The 25,738-nt window shown below is 40.0% G+C and overlaps 1 protein-coding gene across 1 annotated transcript; it reads right to left on the reverse strand.

Annotated features, from left to right (window-relative positions):
* Positions 1–532: 532 nt before the first annotated feature.
* LOC307016167 (uncharacterized protein) lies at positions 533–14,544 on the reverse strand (the record flags this gene model as incomplete). The annotated part of the gene is made up of 9 exons (XM_079645200.1): positions 14,500–14,544; positions 14,378–14,422; positions 14,221–14,285; positions 14,002–14,110; positions 13,256–13,515; positions 2,653–2,741; positions 1,384–1,527; positions 1,000–1,124; positions 533–556 (listed from the first exon to the last, which is right to left on the reverse strand). The coding sequence occupies exons 1-9, from the start codon at positions 14,506–14,508 to the stop codon at positions 533–535; spliced, it is 870 nt and encodes a 289-aa protein (XP_079501326.1). The 5' UTR covers positions 14,509–14,544.
* Between the last annotated feature and the right edge of the window lie 11,194 nt (positions 14,545–25,738).

Raw genomic sequence — 25,738 nt, forward strand, 5'->3', positions numbered from 1 at the left:
ACCCAATATTAGACTTATATACCACAAATATTACATATTACATATTAAACCATATAACACCGTAAATATAAAATAATAATATATAAAATAGCAGACATTTGACGAGCGCACAGAAGCAGCCTTAGTGCGAGGCGAAGGTTTTAAACTGGAAAACAGGAGATCTGTGCAAGCAGAAATATATCTGAGTGCAAGTGTACGGTTTGAGCAGAAGCAGAGCAAATCTAAGCGCAAGCAGGCGCTATTTGGAGGGCCAGGACAGGGTTTGAGGGAAAGAAATACAACATCTGAACGTGAAATCAGGAAATTATGCTCTCAAATTGAAAAACCACGCTCTTGAATAAAGATAGGGAATAACCTCCATACTCTTTAGCTGAACTGGAAACATCACCCAACAGTGCAATAATTTCCACATTTACATTTTGAGGACGGAAAGCAAAAGTCCCAGAGAATTGTGTGACACCTAGTTTCTAATGTACTTACAAAGCCAGACTTGTTTGGGAACAAGGAAGTGATGCCCTTTGCGTATTCCTCTTTAACACGACTTGAAGGACTTGTCCTACAGACACAGACACACACAGCGTGAGACACAAACACACAACTTCTGTAAAAGAAGGGTGTTGTACTTCACCATATCAAGTCAATAAAAGTGTCCTTGGTGTGTTATGATTTTATGAAAACATACCCATGATCACTTGTCATTTGTGCAACCAATATCTTGACCATATCGGGTCTCCTGGCATCTGTTAGACTTTTAGTCCGAGCATACTTCATGATCCTCTCTCCACCAGGTTTGTTCTTCAGAATGTCTTCAATCATGTTAATGGAAGTAATAATAAAAAGAACACACTGAAACGTTTAAAACAGTCATAAAATATGAAGTGTAAAGAAACACACTATAATCATTATTTCACAACTTTCATTCATCTGTCATTTATCACTACATGTTCAAGTTTGTTTAAACTTTCAGACAAAGGCTGTAATGAAATCTGCAGAGCTTACTTTGGCTAAACGACTATCCTCTTCTCTCTTTGTAGAGGCAGGACTACGCTGCAGTATGATGGTGTCATCAGAGTCCACATCGCTGTAGCTTGTAACGGAGGTGCTTGCAGTGGAGCTTAACGAATCTGGAAATCATGTTAACAAAGATCTGGTGTGATTGACAATAACCACAACACAATTTAAGTGGAAATGTCTATTGTTAATTATAGATGGAATGCCAAATATTCACATAAGAAAAGCCCCACTAATGATTTAAGTTAAGGAAAAATAAATATATTAATATATATATATAAATATATATTGTAATAATGAGAAACAACAAATCAGCAGATACATTTGAGTGTTAGGGATAAATATGGGGCTCCAAGATGGAAAGAAACTCACCATTTGGGTCTTGAGGCAAACAAATCTCCAGGACACCAAGGTCTGGTTTCTGTATTAGAAACTCAAACACCTCCTCATCAACTTCAGTCTTTGTTACATCAAAGACTTTTAAGTCCAAGGTGGGAATGTCACATTTCTTGGCAACTGTGAAGACAAAATAAGAGTTGTGATGAAATACAGTATTTTGTATATTTGTAAAGAAAAACCAGAAAACTGAAATCAAGTCCATCTTTACTTCAAAATGTTTACCCCAAAACTGCACAGCAGCCTGAGTAATACAGCAATATCATTATTATTATTAGGGACCGAGCACGGAGCACTAGGACCCAACGGCGTCCTAGCACGAAGTGCGAGGAACCTATTGTTATTATTATTATTTATGCAATGAATGATGATGCATAGAAATGTTGAGTTCCCTAAAAATAGAGAACCAATTACTTTTTTTTAACACTCCTGTTATATTAGTTTTTCTGTAACAGCAATAATATTGCTGGGTAAATTTCACCCAGTGCATGTTTAATTATTCAAAAATGGTCAGAAACCCCAAAATCCAGATTTTTTGTTTGTACATAGTTTGTACCTTTTATTACTGTCAATGAAATCAATATTTAGTGAAATTGTGTTATTCACCTCTCACAAATCATGGTTCCATTAGAATAAGTCACTTGTTTTTCATTCAAATACATTTTTCAAATGTATTTTTTCATTGGAAAAACCTTGATATTAAATACTTTAGTTTTGCATAACATAACATAATTTAAATAATTGTTTACATTTTCAAAAATGTTTTCCAATCGGTTGATGTTGATAAAGACACGAGACACCTCTTCTGTGCAGGGTCAAATTGACCCGTTCACTTAGAATCAAGCCAAATGAGTCATAAGGATTTGTATTGAAAGTATTTTATCTTAACAGAGCGTGTGTGTGTGTGTGTGTGTGTGTGTGTGTGTGTGTGTGTGTGTGTGTGTGTGTGTGTGTGTGTGTGTGTGTGTGTGTGTGTGTGTGTGTGTGTGTGTGTGTGTGTGTGTGTGTGTGTGTGTGTGTGTGTGTGTGTGTGTGTGTGTGTGTGTGTGTATCGTAAAGGTTTTAACGGTACTACTACTTTTATCGATACCGCATTAAGTCTACCTTTTACGGCCTGTAACCACACATTTCTGTATAGCCTCTGATACACATGCATGTAAAACCTCTTTCAGTTGTGCCACGCATAAACTGACATCCCAAGTGTGTTCAATAGGTTAGTGTGAAATATGTTTAATTTTCACTCACCACAATCCAAAAAGGATTTGAGGGTCAGTTGACCCGCATAGCAAATGTACTTCTGATGATCCTTGAACTTCACCCTTACAGTTTGCATCCTTGATGACAAGAAAAATAGTTAATTTGAATAGCATTATTACAATCATTACACAGCAAGTTAAACGTTTAAACAATTACAGGCTATACAGTAAAAAACAATACAATTCACATTTCAACTGTAACCACCAACATTAATAGTTGAATAGTATGCAAACGAATTGAATTAAGGATTAAATTCAATAGGTCAAAACAACTTCAAAGAAACTAGATTGCTAAAAGTTGTCTGCATACACCATGGATGTATAATAAGAACTGGATACAGCGTGGGAGGCGGGGCCTCATTCATTCCTATGAGAGTTGCTCATTGGCGCATGATGATAAAATGGGCCAACTTTTGCATGGGAGCCTGCCTGCAGATTGTTGGAGATTTGGAGGATGTTTAAAACCAACCTCGTCTCCGCGTGTCATTTGGTAAACTGGGTAAATTCGTAAAAAGGAAGGGATTAAGAAACACCAGAATGCAAGTTAAACAATAATCTTGTTTTAATGATAAAAAGCAACAATACAAATACAAATACAAAGGAAGTACTTCCTGCTCTTCCTCCAATCTCACGGATCTGGTCAGTTTGAAGAAAAGAAGAGACTGGTCTAAAGAAAACATAGGCTTATATCCAAAACCCCAAGAGGAAAACATCAGCTCTGATCTCAAGCAGTAAAAAAGTACCGCACACTCATTTAGCCTGCAACTCTTCCAGACACTTGAGCTATTGTTCTTTAAAAATATTCCCTGCAGAATCTTTATTTCAAATAAAAGGTTTCACATTGCATATTTCCAGCTTCCTTTACACATACTGCTATTATTAATACAAAGTAATCAACCACACACATCTATTTAAAACAAGTAGATTTCCCTGATCATTTGACATGCTGCAAATCTCAGTAAGAATGTCCCCTCCCCCAGCTCTCTCGTCCCTGTCATAAAAGCTGCTTCCATTTCATATAGAGTAATAAAACATGTTTAAGCTAATCTCTCCACAATGTTTGTAGCCCTCCAGTACCCACATATGAAAGAATAAAAACAGAGGAATCAAAATAAAACACCAATACAGGAATAGTTGATAAATGATTATACAGTAAGGAATACACACACATATTCTCTATGAAGTGACCCTTGTTATAGGTCCGAATGTCCTGTCCCCTGAAAGTCATGAGTTTTGGTTGATTAACAGAAGTTTAATTGTTCTTGTGGCTTAATGGCTTCCCTGAACTTCCCTTCACCCCAAAGTCAGCTTACTAGGAATGAATACATTTTATTGATAAGCTCAAAAGGACGTTTATCTTGGTTACTGCTGGATGACCCAAGTCTCAAGGCCTGCAGGATGTGTAGGAGATAAACATTAATTCTACAAGACTTTAACTACATTATCTGAAAATGTATCTGGGAATTCCCCTGTTAATTGCAAGGACTATTGATAATTAACAGAGAGACCCTAGGGGCCTCTTCTTGGTATCTGCTAGGCAGAAGTCACTCAATGCAGAAATCACAAGTTTAACACACATTCTATAGAAGGTGACATTAAAATGAATATACCAGATTGAACTTTCCTGCCATAACACGTTACTTTAGTCCTTCAAATAATTCAAATAATACTTCAATTTCCCCTTTTGGTCTCGCCTCACGAGACCAACACACATAAGACATTTGAAACACAACTACTGTCACTCTTTTCTACTGTGTCTGTCCCCCAACATTAAACCTTTGGGAGCAGAACACAACTTTTCATGTTAGTGAAGGAACTATCAGAGTGCGAACCTGAGTGCCAGAAAGCAGCATCCTTGCGTGTTGTTGAATCCTCAGGGGCCCCCCCTCAGCGGAAAACGCCAACAAGGGCAGCTGATAGGGAGGGGGAGATGCGGCCTTTCCTTCAAAGGTGGAACTGATTAATCTGATCAGAGAGAAGTAGACTCCTCTGCTGCCTCGAGAAGTCCCCCAGCCTGCTGACAGCCGCTTCAGAGTAGTCTGCTGTAAGGATGTCTGCGAGGTCCTTCTCCTCCAGTCCGCTGATGCCTGCTTCCAAGTCGTCTGCTGTAGGGATGTCCGCGTTGATGATAGCCAGGTCCGTCCGGATGTCGTCGAGGGTCCTTCCAGGTGATTTCCCCGCTGCACACTGGCTTCAGTAGTACCAGATGTCCCCCTTTGCTCCTCGGCGGACGGCATGAGATGTCCTCTGGGTCACTCTGTGGAGGCCGGAGAACCTGGGGTTGAGTCACGTAGGCCTGACGAACTCCGCTGTGTCGGCCTCCTGCTCCTCGGGTCCCCCTTTTGGCGTCAGCAACCTGTGTGGAGAAATCTGATACCCACCCCTCACGTCTACGCTCAGGGCTTCTGGGCCCTCAGGTGTTTGACCCACCACTGGTAGGCCGCTTCAGAATTCTAATACTTGGCCTGTGTCAACAAAATAAACCCCAACATCTTCAGGTGAACTAAATAACATATCTCAATAGCTCTGAATTTCTGACAAGCATCTGTGTTATTATAAATGAAATCCTTGAGATCCTATTTAAAATCTAAATATAATATGAACTGCTAATGTCTCTGGTAAAGAAACACACTAATGTTATGGATTAAAAACAACTAAAAATCATGATACCTACAAAGTGAATAATCTCCTGGTGATACTGCTTCTACCTGTCACTGCTTAGATATTATCAAGCTGAAAAAATGAATACAGAAATCCAACATACTGTCATCAAATGTCTTTCTATTATGAATTTAAATTAAATGTACATCCCAATAATGATATAAACAGTATGGTTTTTACTTCTTTACCAGGCTAGTTACAAGATGTTGTCTAAATTAAATTATATCTCATTACATTACTATGTTTTAACTTAACTGTAATATGTTCTTTCTACATTTCAAACCTCAGTTACTTTAATACCTGTTGAAATATTACAAAATTGTTTTCATTATCACAGTTCACCTTCTCATTCTCATTCTGGAATTACCTCTCTCAGTAGCCCCTCGGCCACTGATTCTGCATCTGTGTTACCTGTTATAACTCAATCAATATTAGAAACATGTCAACATTAATCAAACAGTATCTTATCCCCAGATATGGAGCAGGTTAAATCTAAAACTGTCAATCAATGGTCAGATTGAACATCTGAGTTGGGGCGGCAGGTTTCTTCCAGTCCCTAAATTAAAAAATCCCACACTCCCCCTTTTTACACATGTACACATGTGTAACAAAATCCTGTATGGGAAGAAAACCTTCAGGTAACCAGTGGTTATAAGAAAATAGCAAACATTATTCACAAAAGTACATCCATCATTTTTCACAGTAAACACTCCAGGGAAAATAAGTGTTCATTTCCAGCTGGCAGTCCTAAAAGAAACAGAATCTTTAGATTTTAGTTTGAGTTTTACATTTGCAAACCGCCAACTCCTGTGGGAATTAGAAACGGGTCACATGTGCGTTTTTCCAAATGTGTGGAATTGTAGGAAACCTGTGTTTCCCATGGAGCTCCAAAATAATGTGTTAGTCTAAAAACATGCTTGGTTAGTCATTGTTTTAGAATCATGCAGTTGCACTGATCACATGCAGAAATTCATTGACACTCACAGGTTGTAAAGTCAAGTTTGGTCAGCCCCAGAGTCAGTCATTGATAGTGCTTTTCTTAAGTCACACTGTCAGTCAGGGTCAAAGGTCATTTGGTCTCAGTTTCATTGGCCATGTGTCGTGCTCTGCAGAGACTTTAATATTCTACTAGCTGGAGTTGTACTAGTGACATCATTGCGTTGATGTCAACCAATGCAACAAAGTTTTTCTCGTGTTTGCAGCATCATTTTCTTCAGATGTTTAACAAACAAATTATCAATACACTTTATTAATATACCGCCCCTAGGAAACACAATACCTGACAAATGTTCATGCAAGGCATTCTTAAGTGAACCTGCAGAAAACGGCCTTTTGAATTAATTTTCCAAATTAATCAATAATAATAATAATCCATTTTATCAATTTGCTTACCCTTAGAAGTGAACATACCTCATAATGTTACATCAGGATGTTAAACTAAGCTTTAGCAAAATCAATCATTATTACTGTTTCAGATTTAACTGGAGGTTGAACAAACAAAACTTTTTTTTTGTTTACATCATGCAAACCACGAACATATTTTCCAATTTCAGCATCAGCCTTGTTACTCTAAAATTACATCCAAAATAGGAATATTAGGAATGAAACAAATATTTAATCTTCAGAAATGTTCTTAACAAATGGAGAGTAATGCCATCTTTCTATCTAGTGAATAGCCAACATATTTAAAAAATGTCAGATATACAAAAATAAGCCTAAATACTCTTTTACTATCAAAGTCTAAAGCTAGACCTAAGCTGAACAGTTTTGTTAATGGACAATTTAATCTAGAAACAAAACAAAACTGGACTTGTGTTTTTGTTATGTGTTCTTCAAAATACATTAGTAAATACCTTGTGAAGTATTCACAATATAACTAACCCTCTCTAGGATATGAAATCCATTCATCTTTAACCAGATACTATTTCCCTATTTATTTTTAGTTCATGATAATAATGGTATAACGTCCACACGTTTACCCATAGCTAGTCACTATGTCAAGATTATCATGTGTGACATAATAATCAGATGTCTTGTTTGCCAAACAAGGATATTAAACTCGAACCTTTTCAGCATTCCAGACCATCATTAAACAATCAGCCTCCCTTCCTAAACACTAAGCATATCGTTCTACACCACCTTCTGATAAACTCTTGCACAGTTATGCTGTAAAATCATTGCATGATTTCTTCAGATTTCTTCTTTCTCTCTGGCATTGGGATGTCCTGAGGGGGAAGGGACCTCTGGATCAATGTGATACAATCAGCAGACACACGTTGTCCTCTGTACCGCAGAAATCCCCAAAAACTGCAGTACCTCTTCACACCACGGTTGCCTTGACAACGAGGCACAAGCGAACTGTCAATACCTCCTCAGAGATGCGTTCTTTGCACAGTTCTTCTGTTTGCAATGAGCAACTTTTCACCAACACACCGATTCAGAGTACAACCCAAAGGTGGCGCACAACTATCCAATGCTGCTGTAATCACAGCAAATCAGCTACTGAGAAAAACTCAATGTAAATCTCTCCCCCAGCGGGTTACAAAATAAAACAGCTGAGTATCTATATGGTCAGGAATTCTGAAACATGTGAATGTTAAACCCATTAATGGTAACAGTCTTCCTATTCTTCATTACTTCAGTTCTCAGTTAATAGGCAAAACAAAAAACTTTTCTTAACCACTATAGATTCATCTTTAATCTTCTTGCTTATTCTATTCTTTTCAAATTGTTTATCTAAGTTGTGTGTTACAAGCATGGTTAGATTTGTAACAGAATACAAGACTAACTGTATCCAGCGCTATATATTTAAAACAAGTAATCTGACTTCAGTTAATGAATATATTTTGGAACACTTAAAGGAATTATTACAAAATGTAATCTTCATTATTACTAAAGCTGAAACCTAAATAAATCATCACGGAACATTTTTCTGACCTTATTACTTAATAGTTTCAATAAAAACTAAAAACATTGTGAAAACTCCCATTTTTGAGAACATCTCTCAACACTTTTATTCCATCTAAGCACGAATGTTTATGACAAACTCGTCCTATTAATCCCAAACGGTCTTTAATGGTATCAATTGTGAACTTTCTTAATATTAATTATAAATGCAACGTATGTTCTCTTTAGAACAAAGACAGGATAGTTGCAGCTGAAACTGGTTAATAGCAATTTTCTGTTAACCTAGATAAGCCTGTTGTTCTCATATCTAGTAAATATATTCGTATCGTATGTTACTCATAAAACAATATGACCTTTTCCAGAATAGTAGTAACTCTATATAACCTGTACTCTCTCTATACTTCTTCAAACCATCTGACTTTTCTCTCTCTCTTCCTCTCTGCGCCCTGCAGCTGCCGGCCCAAGCTTCTCTCATCAAAACCTCTTTTGTTCTCCAACTGTGAGATGGCTTTTAGCCTCGTGCAGCACCTCTGTCATGCTTAAACATTAACAGATTCCCTCTGGCAAACTTACAAAAACCTTCTTTCTACTTTCTACTCCTTCTTCATAAACTTAAAAACACCATTGTGGTGGATCGTTTACGTTTTCAGTTTCCTATCTACTTTAAACAACCATCAACTGAGAGTAACTGTATATGATAACAACTCCTAAATAACATTACAATATATATTTCTTCCAATGAGTTCGTTATTTCATGTCTAACAAATTCTCCTCTTTCCATGTCGTATTCTAGATGGAAAAATCCACCTATTATATCTAATTTGAATAAAGCCTTACATTGAATGCACTTCATATACTCAGTAAACCTCTTTTTACTTTCCCCTAAGGTTACTGTATGTAATATAATTTTCCTTGAAGTATAATTAAGTACAATCCTTAGTTAATGACAAATACCATAAAATTCACAATGCAATGCAACGGTATCAATCAGTTCTCAAAGACTATGTTTAAATAGCAGCAAATCATTGTTTCTTATTTATTTCAATATATCTACTACATCAAATCACACATTGATCTGTACATTTTCAATGTATTTCAGTCCAACTTCAGATCACTAGAGAAAAAAGCAAGCAGACACACTCCGGGCTGCTGCTGCTGCTCTCGAGAGGAAAAAAGGTGGGGGGAACTCTCACAGACAAATACTGACACCCCCTTCTCTCTCCCCCGCTGTAGCTCTCAGCCTCTTTAGGAAAAGGGGGGCTTCTTTCAACAATTAGCACTTCTGCTATCCTTTTATTCCATTTTTCTGCTTGAACTTACTGTTCTCGTAAGCTCTTACCTCACGCTCCTCTCGTTAAAATTCTCCCTTCATTATGACTTCGTATCTATTCATCTGACTTAGGCTGTTTCTGTTGCCAGTAAATATTCACAGACTTCATATCTATTGATCTGACTTACTGTCCTTGTTACCAGTAAATATACACAGAAAGAATTCCCCGTACAGTCTATTCAGCTTTTATTGTCCGATGTTTATTCCAACAAGTTTAGCAAGCCTCTCAGCGTGCTTCAACACCGTCTTTCAACGATGTGACGCTGACATGGAGTCGTAACCCAGGCTTACAGAACTCTTTATCGTGACGTTTGGCTTTATAGATTCAACCCCCACAGAACAAAGGATTAATGAGGTTCGGTCACTTCAAAATTGCTTTTTGAAGGTTGCGTTACTCTCCTTTGGATCACTTATAACATAAATAACTCATCTCCAGCCCCGTCGAGCTGTGGATTTGTTATTTTGAGTCAGTCTTCTATGGAGACTTAATACTACCATTTGACTACTCCAGACAGTATAACTGTGGGGACTCTATACCTCCCCTTTTTAAGCCCGGGACTTCAATACCCTTCCGGCTGTAGGAACTCAATATCCTACTTTAACTGTGGGGACTCTATACCTCCCCTTTTTAAGCCCGGGACTTCAATACCCTTCCGGCTGTAGGAACTCAATATCCTACTTTACAGCTAAAACACGTATCAGCTGTGGATTAGTTATTATGAGTCAGTCTTATATGGAGACTTGATACTACCATATGACTACTCCAGACAGTATAACTGTGGGGACTCTATACCTCCACTTTTTAAGCCCGGGACTTCAATACCCTTCCGGCTGTAGGAACTCAATATCCTACTCTACAACTAAAACACGCATTTGCATTGTTACTATAAAAACACTGTAAACTTCGTCTGACAACCCTAAAATTTGGAATATGGTCAAATCACAGATTTCGAATTAAGCTGGTATCTGCTCACCTGGTAGCCTATTATACAGAGCTCTGTTTTTAGTTGTCAGAAGAGGCCGAGATGTTTAGCCCTGGACTATTCCGTCCGCTTGCTGCTGGGGGTCTCTTCCCCGAAAACAACCCACTCAGACACGTTGGGTCACCATTTGTCGGAGATTTGCAGGATGTTTAAAACCAACCTTGTCTCCGCGTGTCGTTTGGTAAGCTGGGTAAATTCGTAAAAAGGAAGGGATTAAGAAACACCAGAATGCAAGTTAAACAATAATCTTGTTTTAATGATAAAAAGCAACAATACAAATACAAATACAAAGGAAGTACTTCCTGCTCTTCCTCCAATCTCACGGATCTGGTCAGTTTGAAGAAAAGAAGAGACTGGTCTAAAGAAAACATAGGCTTATATCCAAAACCCCAGGAGGAGCTATGCGACGTTTATCTTGGTTACTGCTGGATGGCCCAAGTCCCAAGGCCTGCAGGATGTGTAGGAGATAAATATTAATTCTAACTGACTGACTTTAACTACATTATCTGAAAATGTATCTGGGAATTCCCCTGTTAATTGCAAGGACTATTGATAATTAACAGAGAGACCCTAGGGGCCTCTTCTTGGTATCTGCTAGGCAGAAGTCACTCAATGCAGAAATCACAAGTTTAACACACATTCTATAGAAGGTGACATTAAAATGAATATACCAGATTGAACTTTCCTGCCATAACACGTTACTTTAGTCCTTCAAATAATTCAAATAATACTTCAATTTCCCCTTTTGGTCTCGCCTCACGAGACCAACACACATAAGACATTTGAAACACAACTACTGTCACTCTTTTCTACTGTGTCTGTCCCCCAACATTAAACCTTTGGGAGCAGAACACAACTTTTCATGTTAGTGAAGGAACTATCAGAGTGCGAACCTGAGTGCCAGAAAGCAGCATCCTTGCGTGTTGTTGAATCCTCAGGGGCCCCCCCTCAGCGGAAAACGCCAACAAGGGCAGCTGATAGGGAGGGGGAGATGCGGCCTTTCCTTCAAAGGTGGAACTGATTAATCTGATCAGAGAGAAGTAGACTCCTCTGCTGCCTCGAGAAGTCCCCCAGCCTGCTGACAGCCGCTTCAGAGTAGTCTGCTGTAAGGATGTCTGCGAGGTCCTTCTCCTCCAGTCCGCTGATGCCTGCTTCCAAGTCGTCTGCTGTAGGGATGTCCGCGTTGAATGAATACATTTTATTGATAAGCTCAAAAGGACGTTTATCTTGGTTACTGCTGGATGGCCCAAGTCCCAAGGCCTGCAGGATGTGTAGGAGATAAATATTAATTCTAACTGACTGACTTTAACTACATTATCTGAAAATGTATCTGGGAATTCCCCTGTTAATTGCAAGGACTATTGATAATTAACAGAGAGACCCTAGGGGCCTCTTCTTGGTATCTGCTAGGCAGAAGTCACTCAATGCAGAAATCACAAGTTTAACACACATTCTATAGAAGGTGACATTAAAATGAATATACCAGATTGAACTTTCCTGCCATAACACGTTACTTTAATCCTTCAAATAATTCAAATAATACTTCAAGACCTCCACTCTCAGGACAGTTCCGGAACAGACCTCCACTCTCAGGACACCTCCACTGTCATTACAGGAAGTGACGATTCTGACGAACACGTTTTTTTTCCTGCCCACCGAAGGACTCGTTTGATGGAATTTTTCAAATCACAATGGAGACTCATCACGGAGGTGATGAGTCCGCCCACCGTGCACTTTCGGTCGGCCTTGGTCAAGCCCTTTTGACCCCCCCAGCCTGGTTATCGTAAACGTGTTTTACTCTTACTCTGCCCGCCTCACGAGTGCCTATTTTCGGACACTTTTTTTCACTTTCCCCCATATTTTCCCCGGTTTTATTATTTTTTTGGCTATTTCACCAGGTTTCTACCGGGGACATTGCCCGGTCTCGGGTGTCCCCCCACGGCCTGTGAAATAAAAATAATTAAGCCTCTTTGATGTAATAATCGGAGCTGAAACCTCTCTGCCATATAACACACACTTCCTTATATTTCTTTGAATAATAACATAAAAATAAAGACGATATACTACAGATGATACGACTATGATTAACCGACAGCTGTGGGTATTTGATATAACAAGATGATTTGTCTACTTGTATGATACATATTTTAACTATGTCAGCATGACACCACTTAAGAGGGCAGTAGAAGTTAGTTAAAGCCATATTTATTTTCTTAAAATTATTAGCCTCTTATTTATGTCATAAGCCTGAAAATGTTATGTATAATTATGTTACTTACAGCTCTATAGTCTAATTACTGTTTGCTATTACAATAGACTGTTTCACTTCACTCCTACATACTTTATTTCTCCCTTTACTGCACTATTGGATTACGAATCTGCATATTAAACAATTTGCTAGAAATTATATCCATTTTAGATTCCATTGTGTATTAAAATTTCAATTATTTTCATATTTGGTAGTTATTTTTTTTGCTAGATCCCCTTGATGGACACCTAAATTGCCCTTGTGGTTTGATGCGGGAGACAATAAAAGGCTTATCTTAAAGTAAACCAACATTCCTCTGTGGTGTTCATGGTATAATCAAGGTGAATTATCAAATGCTTCATTGAAAAACAAAACAAAGCAAAACACACAAAAACTGACAAAGTGTTCCAACTTCCTGTTGCCCTTTATTCAAACAGAAATGCATTCGCAGAATGCCAGATACCCTCTTTTGTCTCTGATCTCGTTTAAGAAGGTCCATATGTCTTCCATATGTTCAAACCTAAACTTGAATGGCTCCAAGATTGCCTCAATCTCATCCTCGTCACATTCGTCAGGTTTTTCCTCCCAAAGCTTGACAGCCTCTGTTAGTTGTGCTTCCCCCATGCTCACTGCATCGGGCAAATGCACCCTGGTGCACAAATGTTTGTGTGCCACCACCCATTCCGCTGCCTTCTTGCAGTCCTGCACGATCTTAGATATTGGCTACGGAAAAGAGAGAGAAAATATATCATACCCACTGATACATATTAAGCATTAAGTAGCTTTTTGGCTGACTAACCCAAGGAAAGGGCGTCCTCCTTGGATATGATGCATAGAACTAGTAAACAAGCCTACCGCTTCCATTGTTTTCTCCACATCTTTTCCAACTGAGACATCAGCTGGATGAGGCTGAAGTTGCTCCTCTTTCTAAAAAACTAAAAAACTTTGAATGTTCAAAATACAAGGGACTATTGCCAGGAACCACCATACTTTTAGTAAACTATTTTCAACATATTCTTTAGTTGAAGGACTGTCCTCCAAGATCGTCCTAAATACTGATACCACGAGGAAGAATAAATGCAGTAAATATTGACAAAATACATATATTTGTAAAGACAGAGTGGTGAAACAAATAATGAAATTGAAGCTTTAGTGTGAGAGTAGATACAAACACAACTTAAATGAAATAGATTGCAATGCAAATCTGACCTCAGTGATGTCATCCAGCTTCCTCTTCCTCACTCTGAACACTGGAGGCACCTCAACTCGCAGGAGGGCTTTAGATTTCTCCATCCAGTGGGCAAACATTTTGCCATGACTCAAATAAAAAGGGTTAAACAAAGAAACAAATAAAGGTACTGTAGGTATAACATTGTGTTTTTTAACCATTTCAAAGTTAATCTAACGTCAACATTTTAGTGGTCTCACCTTCCGAGGTCGAAATTCTCCATTAGCATGACACACCACCATTTTCGCAAAGCTGGCATGTCAGTCTAAAAAAGGAAAGAAATATATTATCACTGTATGTCAGATTAAATGTCATAATGGGATTTTGAGTTTACTTTAAATGACCAGATCAACTTACAATAGTGAAATCATAGGGTGCATCTAGTATGGTGTAAAGGGCATACTATGAAAGAAAATATTATTTAATGCTATTATCTTAAAAACAACAGAGAATTAAATCAGACCAATAATGTAGCCTACCATCAACATGAAGATGCCACAGTCATTCCCATACAGTTGCCTGGGGAAACCTTAGCATGTAAGAAAGCATTTAGTTGTTTTGTTATGGTTTGACATTTCTGTTGAATATAAATGATACAAATTGTATACTATTACCTCTATTTCCAAACCAGTCGTCTCTTTCCACGCAGTGGCGCAAAAAGTGGGTATGCACTATATGCGACGCATAGGGGCGCCACACCAGTGGGGGCGCCCAACAAGCGATGGTAAAAAAAAAAAATTAAATTAAATAAAAATAAAATGGTATTTTCTTTATGTTTCTAAATAGTTTCTGCATTTCCTTAAGGTTTTAAAACATTTTAGAGGAGTAATATGCTAGAGAAGGGCGCCCTATCTCATAAGATTCCATCATAGAATTTTGACATAGAGGAGGGAGCACGAGCAGGGACGCCGTGAACACTGAGGAGCAGGCGCTCGTTGTGAGTTAACGTCAAAAAGAAATCATGGATAAACCAAAAAAGCGGTCGGGGGCAGAAAATAGAAAAAGAAAGAGGGAAAAGGAGACGGCGTGTCAAGGGATGCGACAACAGCTAAATAAGTGGATGTTGAAAGGCAACAGGTAGGAATAGGATGATTTAAAGTGTGACGTCTGTCTGTGCTTGGAAATATTGACTGGCTAGCGTATGCTAACACTGGGCATGTAGCAGCCAAAGGTGGGTGGGTTTATGGCTAGCTTAGAATATGCAAACCAATGTTGCTGCGCCAGCGCTGACATGGAAAGTATGAGGTAGCATGTACAATAAATGACAAGAATCTGGAAAACATAACTAATGCAATAACTCTGGTTTATCATGGAATCATGCACACATTTGCTACCAAATAAGAGGCTTGCAAATGTCAGTTCATGTTAACAGACTGTTCTCAGATTGGCTAGTGTTTGCTAACACTAGCAGCTGAAGTGTGGTTTACGGCTAGCTTTAATGCAAACCGATGTTTCTGATAGCTACATTTAGATTTTGGTTAAACCCCATGCATGTCACGTCCAAATTGTATTAAGGTAAAATAACAACTGGTAAATATAAGGTAGCATGCACAATAAATGTCAAGAAGCTGGAAAACATAGCTAACCATGGAATCATTTAAATATGTTGTGCTGCCATTAGCTGTCTATGTTAGCTGTGCTGTCAGACATACAGGCTATACATCTGTTTGGTGACACAGAAGCTGTTATTACAGGGTCACATCTCTTTACAGGTCTGTGCTAAGTAGCTCTCCGTATTTGTTCTTTTAAAATTCAAAATGTGAATGTACTTTCAACAGCAGCACAACCTTACACGGCATAATAGTGTTTTTTATTTGTTCTTTTAAAATCCAAAATGTGAATGTACTTTCAACAGCAGCACAACCTTACACGGCATAATAGTGTTGTTTTTTTTATTATTAAGTTGCCTTATCACTGGGCTGATATAATAATTTAATTTAGACAGCTGCTTTAACAGTGAATTCATTTTATTCAGGTGTGAGGATGGTGGCTCAGGAAAGACAGGGGAAGGCAACAGGTAGGTCTAACATTAGGTGTAAGTGTAGGGGTCTTGATACCAACAGATTCATTTCTTAATATTATTTTAATATTATTAATAAGGAAAAACTAATATGGAAAATCTATTTCATAATGTTTGTTTGACAATATATCTTAGTGGAAAAGAACACAGGCAAGGAGTGAATGAGACAGACATGAGGTCGGCGATGGCATCAAGTAGAGATGAGACCAGTGATGATGTCAGGTAGTAGGAGTTCTATTAGTTTGACCACACAAAACTCAAGGTCCAGTATGGTTTGAAGTTCTGTTGACCAACCTATTCACTGTGTCCTTTTTGGGGATAATAGTGCAGACAGAGATGGAGAGCCACTCACCACAGAGGTGGAATTTGAGGAGATTGTCGAACCGAGAGGTGACGATGAGGTGGAAGAGAATGTCGAACCGAGAGGTGAAGATGAGGTGGAAGAGAATGTGGAACAGAGAGGTGAAGATGAGGTGGAAGAGAATGTCGAACCGAGAGGTGAAGATGAGGTGGAAGAGAATGTGGAACAGAGAGGTGAAGATGAGGTGGAAGAGAATGTCGAACAGAGAGGTGAAGATGAGGTTGTGGAACAGAGAGGTGAAGAGGAGAGGGCTGAGTCAAGGCCTTACTCAGAAGATCCATCAGACTGGCCACCACCACATCAGATTGGGGACTCATTTAGGCAGTGTGTTGTTGAAAATGGCCCACACAAATGTCCTGATGGGCCATATCCAAGATCAGAGAAGTCTAGAAGGTGTTTTTCGAAAGCGTATTGTTTTCGCACAATGTCAAATGGAGAGAAAGTTGCACGAGATTGGTTACTGTATTCTAAAAGTACGAATAAGGTGTATTGTTTTGCGTGTAAACTTTTCGGTGGAGCTAGCGTTGTTGACACACGCTTTGTGGTGGGATATAATAACTGGCAGAGTCTTTCAAAAACGCTGCAGCACCATGAAACCAGTGGTTTACACATCAACGCGTATCTTTTGTGGAAAGAATTAACATCTCGCTTACGCCTTGGTAAGACAATTGACAGTACCTTGCAAAAAGCCATAGAAGCTGAAAAGGCACACTGGAGAAGCGTGTTAACGAGAGTGATCGATTGCATACTCTTTCTCGCAGAAAGGAACTTGCCACTGAGGGGGAAGAATGCTACATTAGGAGATCCTAAAAATGGAAATTTTCTGGGTGTCCTTGAGGTCATAGCACGATATGATGTCACACTAGCAGAGCATCTTAGAAAGGTAGCGGCTAAAAAAAACACAGGATATCTTTCCTGGTGCACTCAGAATGAATTTTTAGATTCAATTGCAGACTGTGTACTTGGTAAAATTTGTGCCCAGGTCAAAGCCTCCAAGTACTTTGCTGTGGAGTTGGATTGCACTCCTGACATTTCAAAGCAGGAGCAGGCCTCAGTCATAATCCGGTATGTTCATACGGACGACAAAAAGAAAGCCACCATCAATGAGTCTTTTGTTGGCTTCATAGTTGTGAAGGACACAACTGGTAAAGGTCTCACAGAAACACTGACTGGGGTGCTGGATAGCCTGGGGTTGGAGTTGAAGAATTGTAGGGGACAGAGTTATGACAATGGCTCGAATATGAGAGGTATACACAAAGGTGTTCAAGCCTTGGTGCAGCAGAAGTGTCCAGAGGCACTATTTATCCCCTGCTGTAGCCACAGTCTCAACCTTCTCCTATGTGATGCTGCATCATCAAACAGAGTGTGTCTTACCTTTTTTGGCACTATCCAGAGACTGTACACCATTTTTTCAGCTTCGGTGAAGAGGTGGGATATCCTCAAAGAGTTTGTGGACATTACTCTAAAGCCTCTCAGTGAAACCAGGTGGGAGGCGAAAATAGACTCTGTCAATGCTGTGCGTTTCCAGTTAGGGGGGATTCTTGACGCTTTGGAAAAGCTTGAGGAAGTGGAAAAAGACGGCAAAACAGTCTCAGAGGCAAAGTCGCTCTCTGGCGAGATTGTTACCATGGAGTTTCTGATGTGCCTCTTGATTTGGTATGATCTATTGTCAGAGATCACGTTTGTTAGCAAGGCAATGCAAGCAGTGAACATTTCGATGGACACTGCCATAAGGATGATCGATTCTCTGAAAGAATTCTTCTGTAAGTATAGAGAGGAGGGGTTTCAGAAATCCCTTGACATTGCACGCAGACTAGCCATTGAGATGGATGCTTCCCCTGACTTTAAGGAAAGACGTTGCAGAAAGCAAAAGAGATTTCATGGAGATGATTCAAGCACTGGCCATTTTGAACAGGAACCTGAGACCCATTTTAGGTGCATGGTTTTTAATGTTATTGTTGACACTGTAATTCAGGAGTTGTCTGACAGATTTTGCAATCTTCAGCTTGTGTCCGAAAAGTTTAAGTTCATTTACAAAATGGAACACATGACAAAAGCTGAGTTGGAGGAATCAGTGACAAGATATGCACTGGCTACCGATGATGTTTCAAGGGATATCATTCAGGAAATTTACCCAGCAAGCCGTCTACTTAGGGGGCATGAAAAGGCTCTGGATAAACTAAATGTCCTCCTACAGGAGAACCTTGATTTGGTTTTCCCAAATCTGACAGTAGCCCTGAGAGTTTTCCTGACAATGCCTATGACAGTTGCCTCTGCCGAGAGATCATTCAGCAAGCTAAAGCTGATTAAAACATACCTTTGTTCCAACATGAGCAATGATCGCTTAACCCAATTAGCAGTCATTTCAATTGAAAACAGTGTGGCACGAACTGTTTCATTCGATGCAATACTAGATAAATGGGCAAGTGCAAAGGCACGCCATGTTACGATTTAGTAGCAACTAAAGAGTGCTCTACTACAATCTCAGGTAGCAACATTGTTACATAAGCTACATCATTTTTTAATTTTTTTTATTTATTAGCTTATTTGTCAGGGGCCGTGTACAAGACAGTTCAGGTACCAGAGTTAGCTATAAAGTGATTTACATCTGTGGTTGTTGTTAACAGAGTGTGTTCTAATGGATCTTTGTAAGCTTACTTTTGCATTTTAATGTTTTAATGTTTTATGTTGCATTGATTATAATGATTGTAAATGTGTAAATTTGTTTATTATTTAATGATGGTAGACCTACAGTGGCTGATATGCTTTAAAATAAACCCTTATTATTTAAAGGCCATGTCCAGCAGACTTATTTATTTATTATTACTATATATATATATATATAATATATATATAAAAAAAAAAAATTTGGGGGGGGGCGCCAAAATTGTTGCTGCATACCCCCCTGACACAGGGCAGCTGCGCCCCTGTTTCCACGGTCCAGGATCTATTGACTGTGAAAGGTTTCTAGAATGAAAATCACAGCTGTATGAAGATCTAAACAGGTCGCTATCAAAATGATAAATATGCAGGGCCGTGGGAAGTAGGGGTGCTGAGGGTGCTGCAGCACCCCCTGGTGGAGGACAGGGGATCTGCACTTCCACAAGATATAATTAAAAAAAAACGAATTTTCAGCCTTGATGTAACAACATTCATAATTAAGTAAAGATAACACCCTTTTCCCCGGTTACATTTTCCATTTGCTCTGTACGATGGGCGCTGTGAGTGATGAAGTGGGGGATGTTGGCTTAGCAGGCGCCCGCAGCTCACAGCCAAAGTGAGAGAGATAGAGAGAGGGGATACCGCGGTACCGGCGGGGATTGTTGTTAGCTTCTGCTGCGCTAACGGATATAAGAAGCTGTTTCTACAATAATGTGGAGGGAGAGTCCTCTCCTGTCAGACTGAGAGGCTCAGTGAGGTAAAGGACTCTGAGGGCTTAGATAGTTCACTTTAGTCGAAGTTATCTCAGTGGGTCTCAAACGTTTTGATCACAATTTATGTAAACAAATATTTCCAAGGCACACCTTTATAATTATTAGGATAAATAAAAACAGGTTTGAAATCATTCCAATGTATACTATAGGACAGTAAACCAAAAATATCGTTTAAAACTGGAGAGATTTTAAAATATACATAAATAAATAAATGTTAACTTGTAAAATAAGATATGAATGAACAACACAAATAAAATAAGTTACATGTATTTGTTATTGGCTATGGTAGGTTATTGGAAATGTTCACATACCTGCTTATTTGATTGATAAAATGCAAACCGATCTTTTTCATATGGGTGTTTAGAGTTGTACCCCCTAGATCAGTCTCTAATTGGGTGCTCAAAGTGCACCAAATTGAAGCATTTTACTTTAAAATGTTAAAAAAATCTTCCCGGGGGGGTACCCCCGGACCCCCCTAAAGGATGTGAAGTCCACCCCTCCAATTAAAACATGTTATAATATATAATAAAATTGAAGCCTTGTTATATAAACTGTCCAACATGTCAATATATTTCTCTTTTTGCAGTGTAGTGGTCTTTTGTAGAGGTTTTTTATTGCCAGCTAAAATATTGCCTTATAGGGCAGCACATTGGTCAGAACCAGCCCTGGTGTCATCCCCACAGCACCCCCCATTTGAAACATGTTCCCACGGCTATGTAAATATGGTCCTCTTTCATGCACAACACACACCATCAGAGGGGGCAAATGTAGACACTCTTTACTTAAGTAGAAGTACAGATACTTGTGTAAAAAAATTATTTGGTAAAAGTAGAAGTACTGATACAACATTTTACTTTAAAAAATACAGGCTTTGTAATCACACTATAATCATACTTGCCAACCTTTAGACCTCAGAAATCGGGAGCATTTCAAAATGCAAAATTGGGGGTGCTAGTGGATCGCCGGAGCTGTTAGATTAACATTAACATGCTTATTGTAGTTGTAAGTGCACTGCCTTTGCGGCCTGTAGCACCGTCCTTGATGGAGCATATGTGTGGGCTGGACCTGTATTTTACAGGAAAGGAGAGAGTAGAGTAGTTGTCAATTCTTGTTCTGTTTTCTGTGAATATCTGCCTCACCCTCTCAGACTTTGAGTTGCGCGCGCTACTAAAGAGACGTGTTACCATGGAAACCAAACAATGGTGTAGCTGTATTAAAGTCCGAGTGGAAACAGTCGTGTGTAAATCTGATTTTGTCAGAAATCGGGTGAAATGCGGGAGAAATATGACCCCGGGAGGAAACCGGGAGAGGGCAATGAAATCGGGAGTCTCCCGCGAGAATCGGGGGGGTTGACAAGTATGACTACAATGTAACTTTAAATGCCTATTTTTCGTGGTTTGCGTGTATGGTGCATGATGTGCACACCAAGGGCTCGTCTTTGTGTGTTATTGTCACATTATCTAATTAAGTACAGTAACAAAAGTATTTGTACTTCGTTAGTTCCCACCTCTGCGCACTCTCTTGAACATTTCCATGCAGTCAAACATTCGATTTAAGCAGGCTTCTTATGGTGCAGGTTTATTAATTTAATTGCTGGTTTGATTATCCTGGCATTTCTGGTGATTCTTGCCGACTTCTCCAGAAGAACAGACCCTGGACAGACAGTGCAAAGGGTCTCTGTTGGATGCAACTCTGTGATCAGTGGCGGCCGGCCCATAGGGGCGCTAGGGGCGACGCACCCCCTCTTCCCACATGTTTGATTTTCATTAAAAATTAAAAATAAATCAAAAAATATATTTTCCCCAAAAATATATTTTTATTTTTTATTTTTATTTTTAAAGAACAAGGTAAATATTATATAGTTGGTATCAGTAAAATGTATAATCTACAATAAAATCTCATTTAAAATTGTTTTACGATGTCTAAAGTTACTGATAAGTCACATGTTTCCTGCCTGGCCGCAGCGTGTATCATTACCCTCTCTCGTCCGGGCGGTAGAAAGGAGCCCTCAGCCAGAGCAGCTGCAGCCAACAAGCTGACTGTTGCTATCTGTAAACTATGCCGAAACATAATTTTAGCCAATCAGCGACGTCAGATCTGATGCTCAAAGGGCGCCCTTTCAGTGCCCTGGCCTGTGTGTCTGTGAGTTGTTTAGACTCGTATCCAAGGTGACGCTACAGTAGGGGATGGCTGCGTCTGCAGGTTTAGACTCCGGTGCTAGTGGATCGCCAGAGCTGTAGATTAACATTTGCATGCTTATTGTAGTTGTAAGGGCAATGCCTGTGGCACCTAGAGCATATGTGTGGGCTGGACCTGTATTTTACAGGAAAGGAGTGATCAGAGGGTCGAGTTGTCGATTCTTGTTCAGTTTTCATCTTCCTCACCCTCTCAGACTTTGAGTTGCGCGCGCTGCTAAAGAGACGCGCTACCATTGAAACCAAACAGTGGTGTAGCTGTATTAAAGTCCGAGTGGAAACAGTCGTGAATAAATCTGATTTTGTCAGAAATCGGGAGAAATGCGGGAGTGTCCCGCGAAAATCGGGAGGGTTGGCAAGTATGACGCACACGCACACGCACGCACACGCACACACACACACACACACACACACACACACACACACACACGGTTTTGCGACCATTTCCATAGCCCCACCAAAAATATTTTCCACCAGCCGCCACTGTCTGTGATGTATTCTGTTGGTGCCTTTGGTGTAACAAGATCATCTGATGGGTCGGCTGGAAGCTTTTTATTACTAAATATGTACTCCACAAGTCGCTTCAAGTCTTCAGCCAATGGTGGATAGACAGTGTCTTGATGCTGTTGAGGTGCACTTGAGCAGCCAGTCTCTGTTCTAAATATCTCCCGGTTTGTTTGAAATAAATGCCATTTGCCTAGGTTTTTGTGCACACATGACATTCTTGGTTTGGCACAGGGAAAATGCCATGTTTTGGCTGGTAAATTGTATGTCACCATGACTCTCCCAAGGCGACTATATTGTTTCAAAGTCGGCTCGTGGATTAAAAAACAATATTGCCTGTGGGTCTCTTCAAATGCCACTTCGACACAGAGAGGGGCGTGGGCTGTCTGGGCATTTTTTTGCCTTTTCACACAGATTGCCCTTTTAGCCTCACCAAAGAATTTCAACTCCACCATTTCAGATAAAATTTCTTCTTTTAGAAATTCTTCGGTAGCTGTTTCACTGCAGTACTCCAGTGACCGGATGTGTTCACAATGGCTAAATATGAATCCACTTCTCAGAGCCATTAAGTGATACTTCCTGCAAACTTCCAACTCGCACTGAATGTTATGAACATGACCCCAGGTTTTTCTTTGGATATGTATTGGCACAGAAAAGCCGTGACTTGCTTTTTGGATTGCAGATATCCCCAATGTTGCATCTACACAGACACTCTTTAAATTATTTATTTCCGTTATGTCCTTTGATTTTTTTGTGTGTTTCCTCTTGATGTGTTTGCCCAGGTTTCTTTGGTAGCAAATCAGGGTGCAGTGTGGGCATTTTACCTTTTTCAGAGTTGATTTAGTTGTTGATTTAGTCAATTGGACACCAGAAGATGATACTAGTGGGGAGGAAGATCCAGGTTTCGAAATTTCAATGTCAGCCACTTTTGGAATCAAGCCGGCAGTGGGGGACACTGTTGTTTTTGGAAGCAGGAGAGAGAGCACAGCTGATGTGTTGGGTTGCGGTGAGGAAGAGGATGGACCAGGGCAATGTTCAGAAGGTGATGTGGATGGCAACTTGTGGCAAGCCTCCAGGTGTACCGCCATATCTCCTCTTCTTACAATGGTTTTTGCACATTGAGGGCAATGGAAGTGAGCCAAGTCTCTGCAGGTTAAATTGCACTTGTAGATTGCCATATCTAAGAGAAAGTCAAGAAAAATAAGTTTGCCAATGACAGACACGAAACAAGAACAAAAACAAGCACAAACATGTAACAGTATATGTGTGTGTTACCTTTAAACATTATGCAATTTTTTAAGTGCACTTCCAAGTGCTTCTCGAGTGGGGATGGTGCGCAGGGTTTGAATTTCGGGCACAAAGGACAGTGGAACAGTTTGCAACATGTTGTGCAGCGTTTCACTGCAGGCTTTGCAGTGCCACAGAGGATTGAAAGATGCATCTACAAAAAAAAGGAACAAATGTTACAAAATGTATAGTTCTAAAACTTCAATTAAAACAATACTTCATACGGCCAGTCTTTGCACGCTGTTGAAGTGTGAAAACAGCTTATTTCACTCTACATTACATTCTACAACTAACGGCCAGAAACGATAGAAACACTTTTAATCTGCATTATCTCTTCTTTTAAAATATATTTTTCACATTACACAATTGCCTCTGCATTCGATTATTATTGGTTTTAGTAATAACGTAATTAATAACTAGCTGTGAAAGCAGACATTCATGTGTACAACTATTGCACAATTTATTAAAGACACACACACACACACACACACACACACACACACACACACACACACACACACACACACACACACACACACACACACACACACACACACACACACACACACACACACACACACACAATTACTTAAGGTTTCTCACGCAATGCCACTGCCTCGTAGCAAATAAGACATACCGGCATGTCTCCATTTATCACAAACTTGCGCTCAGTTTCCCATGTCTCGGTAAGTGAGTGCATTAAATTGCCTTCCATCTGCATCAACTTTTTTTTTATTACCACTGATGATATTGAGACGCATCAGAGAATAGCGGCATAGGTGGCCTTTGATAAGCAAATGATATGCTCTGCAAGCATGGCCGTATCTACCATTGAGGTCACCGAGGTCCGGACCTCGGTAATATTTTCCAAGCTGTGTATAACAAAACTTGTGAAATAATTGCACTAAACGGGGTTCTTTGTAGTACTTCCACTTACTGCCGATAGGGATGCTGCATAACTATGTAGCCTCGATTAAAGCAAACAGAAGAAGACGACATGTATCAACAAACCACCGCCCGGACTTGAACCGGAGCAGCAGCGAAGGAGTGATGAGGTATCTAGAGATCTGAGTCCAGCGGGCTGCTTGTGTTTCTGTTCATCAGGACATCATATGATCAGCGGATCCTGTCTGAACGCTCTACGTTAGTCAGTGAACGTCCGACAACATGCACACTAACTTATACTGCAGCTATAATAATAATAATAATAAATGGGATTTTTATAGCGCTTTTCTAGACCCAAAGACGCTTTACATTGTGAGTCAGGTCGACAAACAAAACAAGAACAAAAACACAAACAAAAAACAAAACAAAAACAAAAACAGAAAAGCAGTCAGGATGATGTTGGTTCAGAGGGGGGAGGGGCGGGTTTAAGGATAAGCAGAGTTGAAGAGGTGAGTTTTGAGACTGGACTGGAACAGGGTGAGGGAATCACACTCCCGGAGGTCTTGGAGGAGGGAGTTCCAGAGCTTCGGGGCTGCCACAGAGAAGGCTCTGTCCCCGAAGCTCCGGAGTTTGGCCTTGGGGATTGAGAGCAAACCGGCTGAGGTGGATCTGAGGGACTGGGGTGGTTGGTAGAGGATGAGGAGGTCAGTGAGGTAGGGGGGGGGGGGGCAGATGGTGGAGGGCTTTATAGGTGAGGACCAGGAGTTTGTAGTGAATGCGGTGTGAGACGGGAAGCCAGTGGAGTTCTTTGAGGACCGGGGTGATGTGATGCCATGATTTCGTGTGGGTGAGGAGTCTGGCGGCTGCGTTCTGGACACGCTGGAGTCTGTTGAGGGATGTTGTGCTGATGCCGAAGAGGAGTGAGTTGCAATAGTCAAGGCGGGAGGAGATGAAGGCGTGAATGAGTCGCTCAGCTGCGGGGCGGGTGAGAGAGGGACGGAGTTTGGCGATATTGCGGAGGTGGAAAAATGA

The sequence above is a fragment of the Notothenia rossii genome, assembly GCF_949606895.1.
Source record: "Notothenia rossii genome assembly, chromosome: 8".
In the NCBI taxonomy this organism is placed as follows: domain Eukaryota; kingdom Metazoa; phylum Chordata; class Actinopteri; order Perciformes; family Nototheniidae; genus Notothenia; species Notothenia rossii.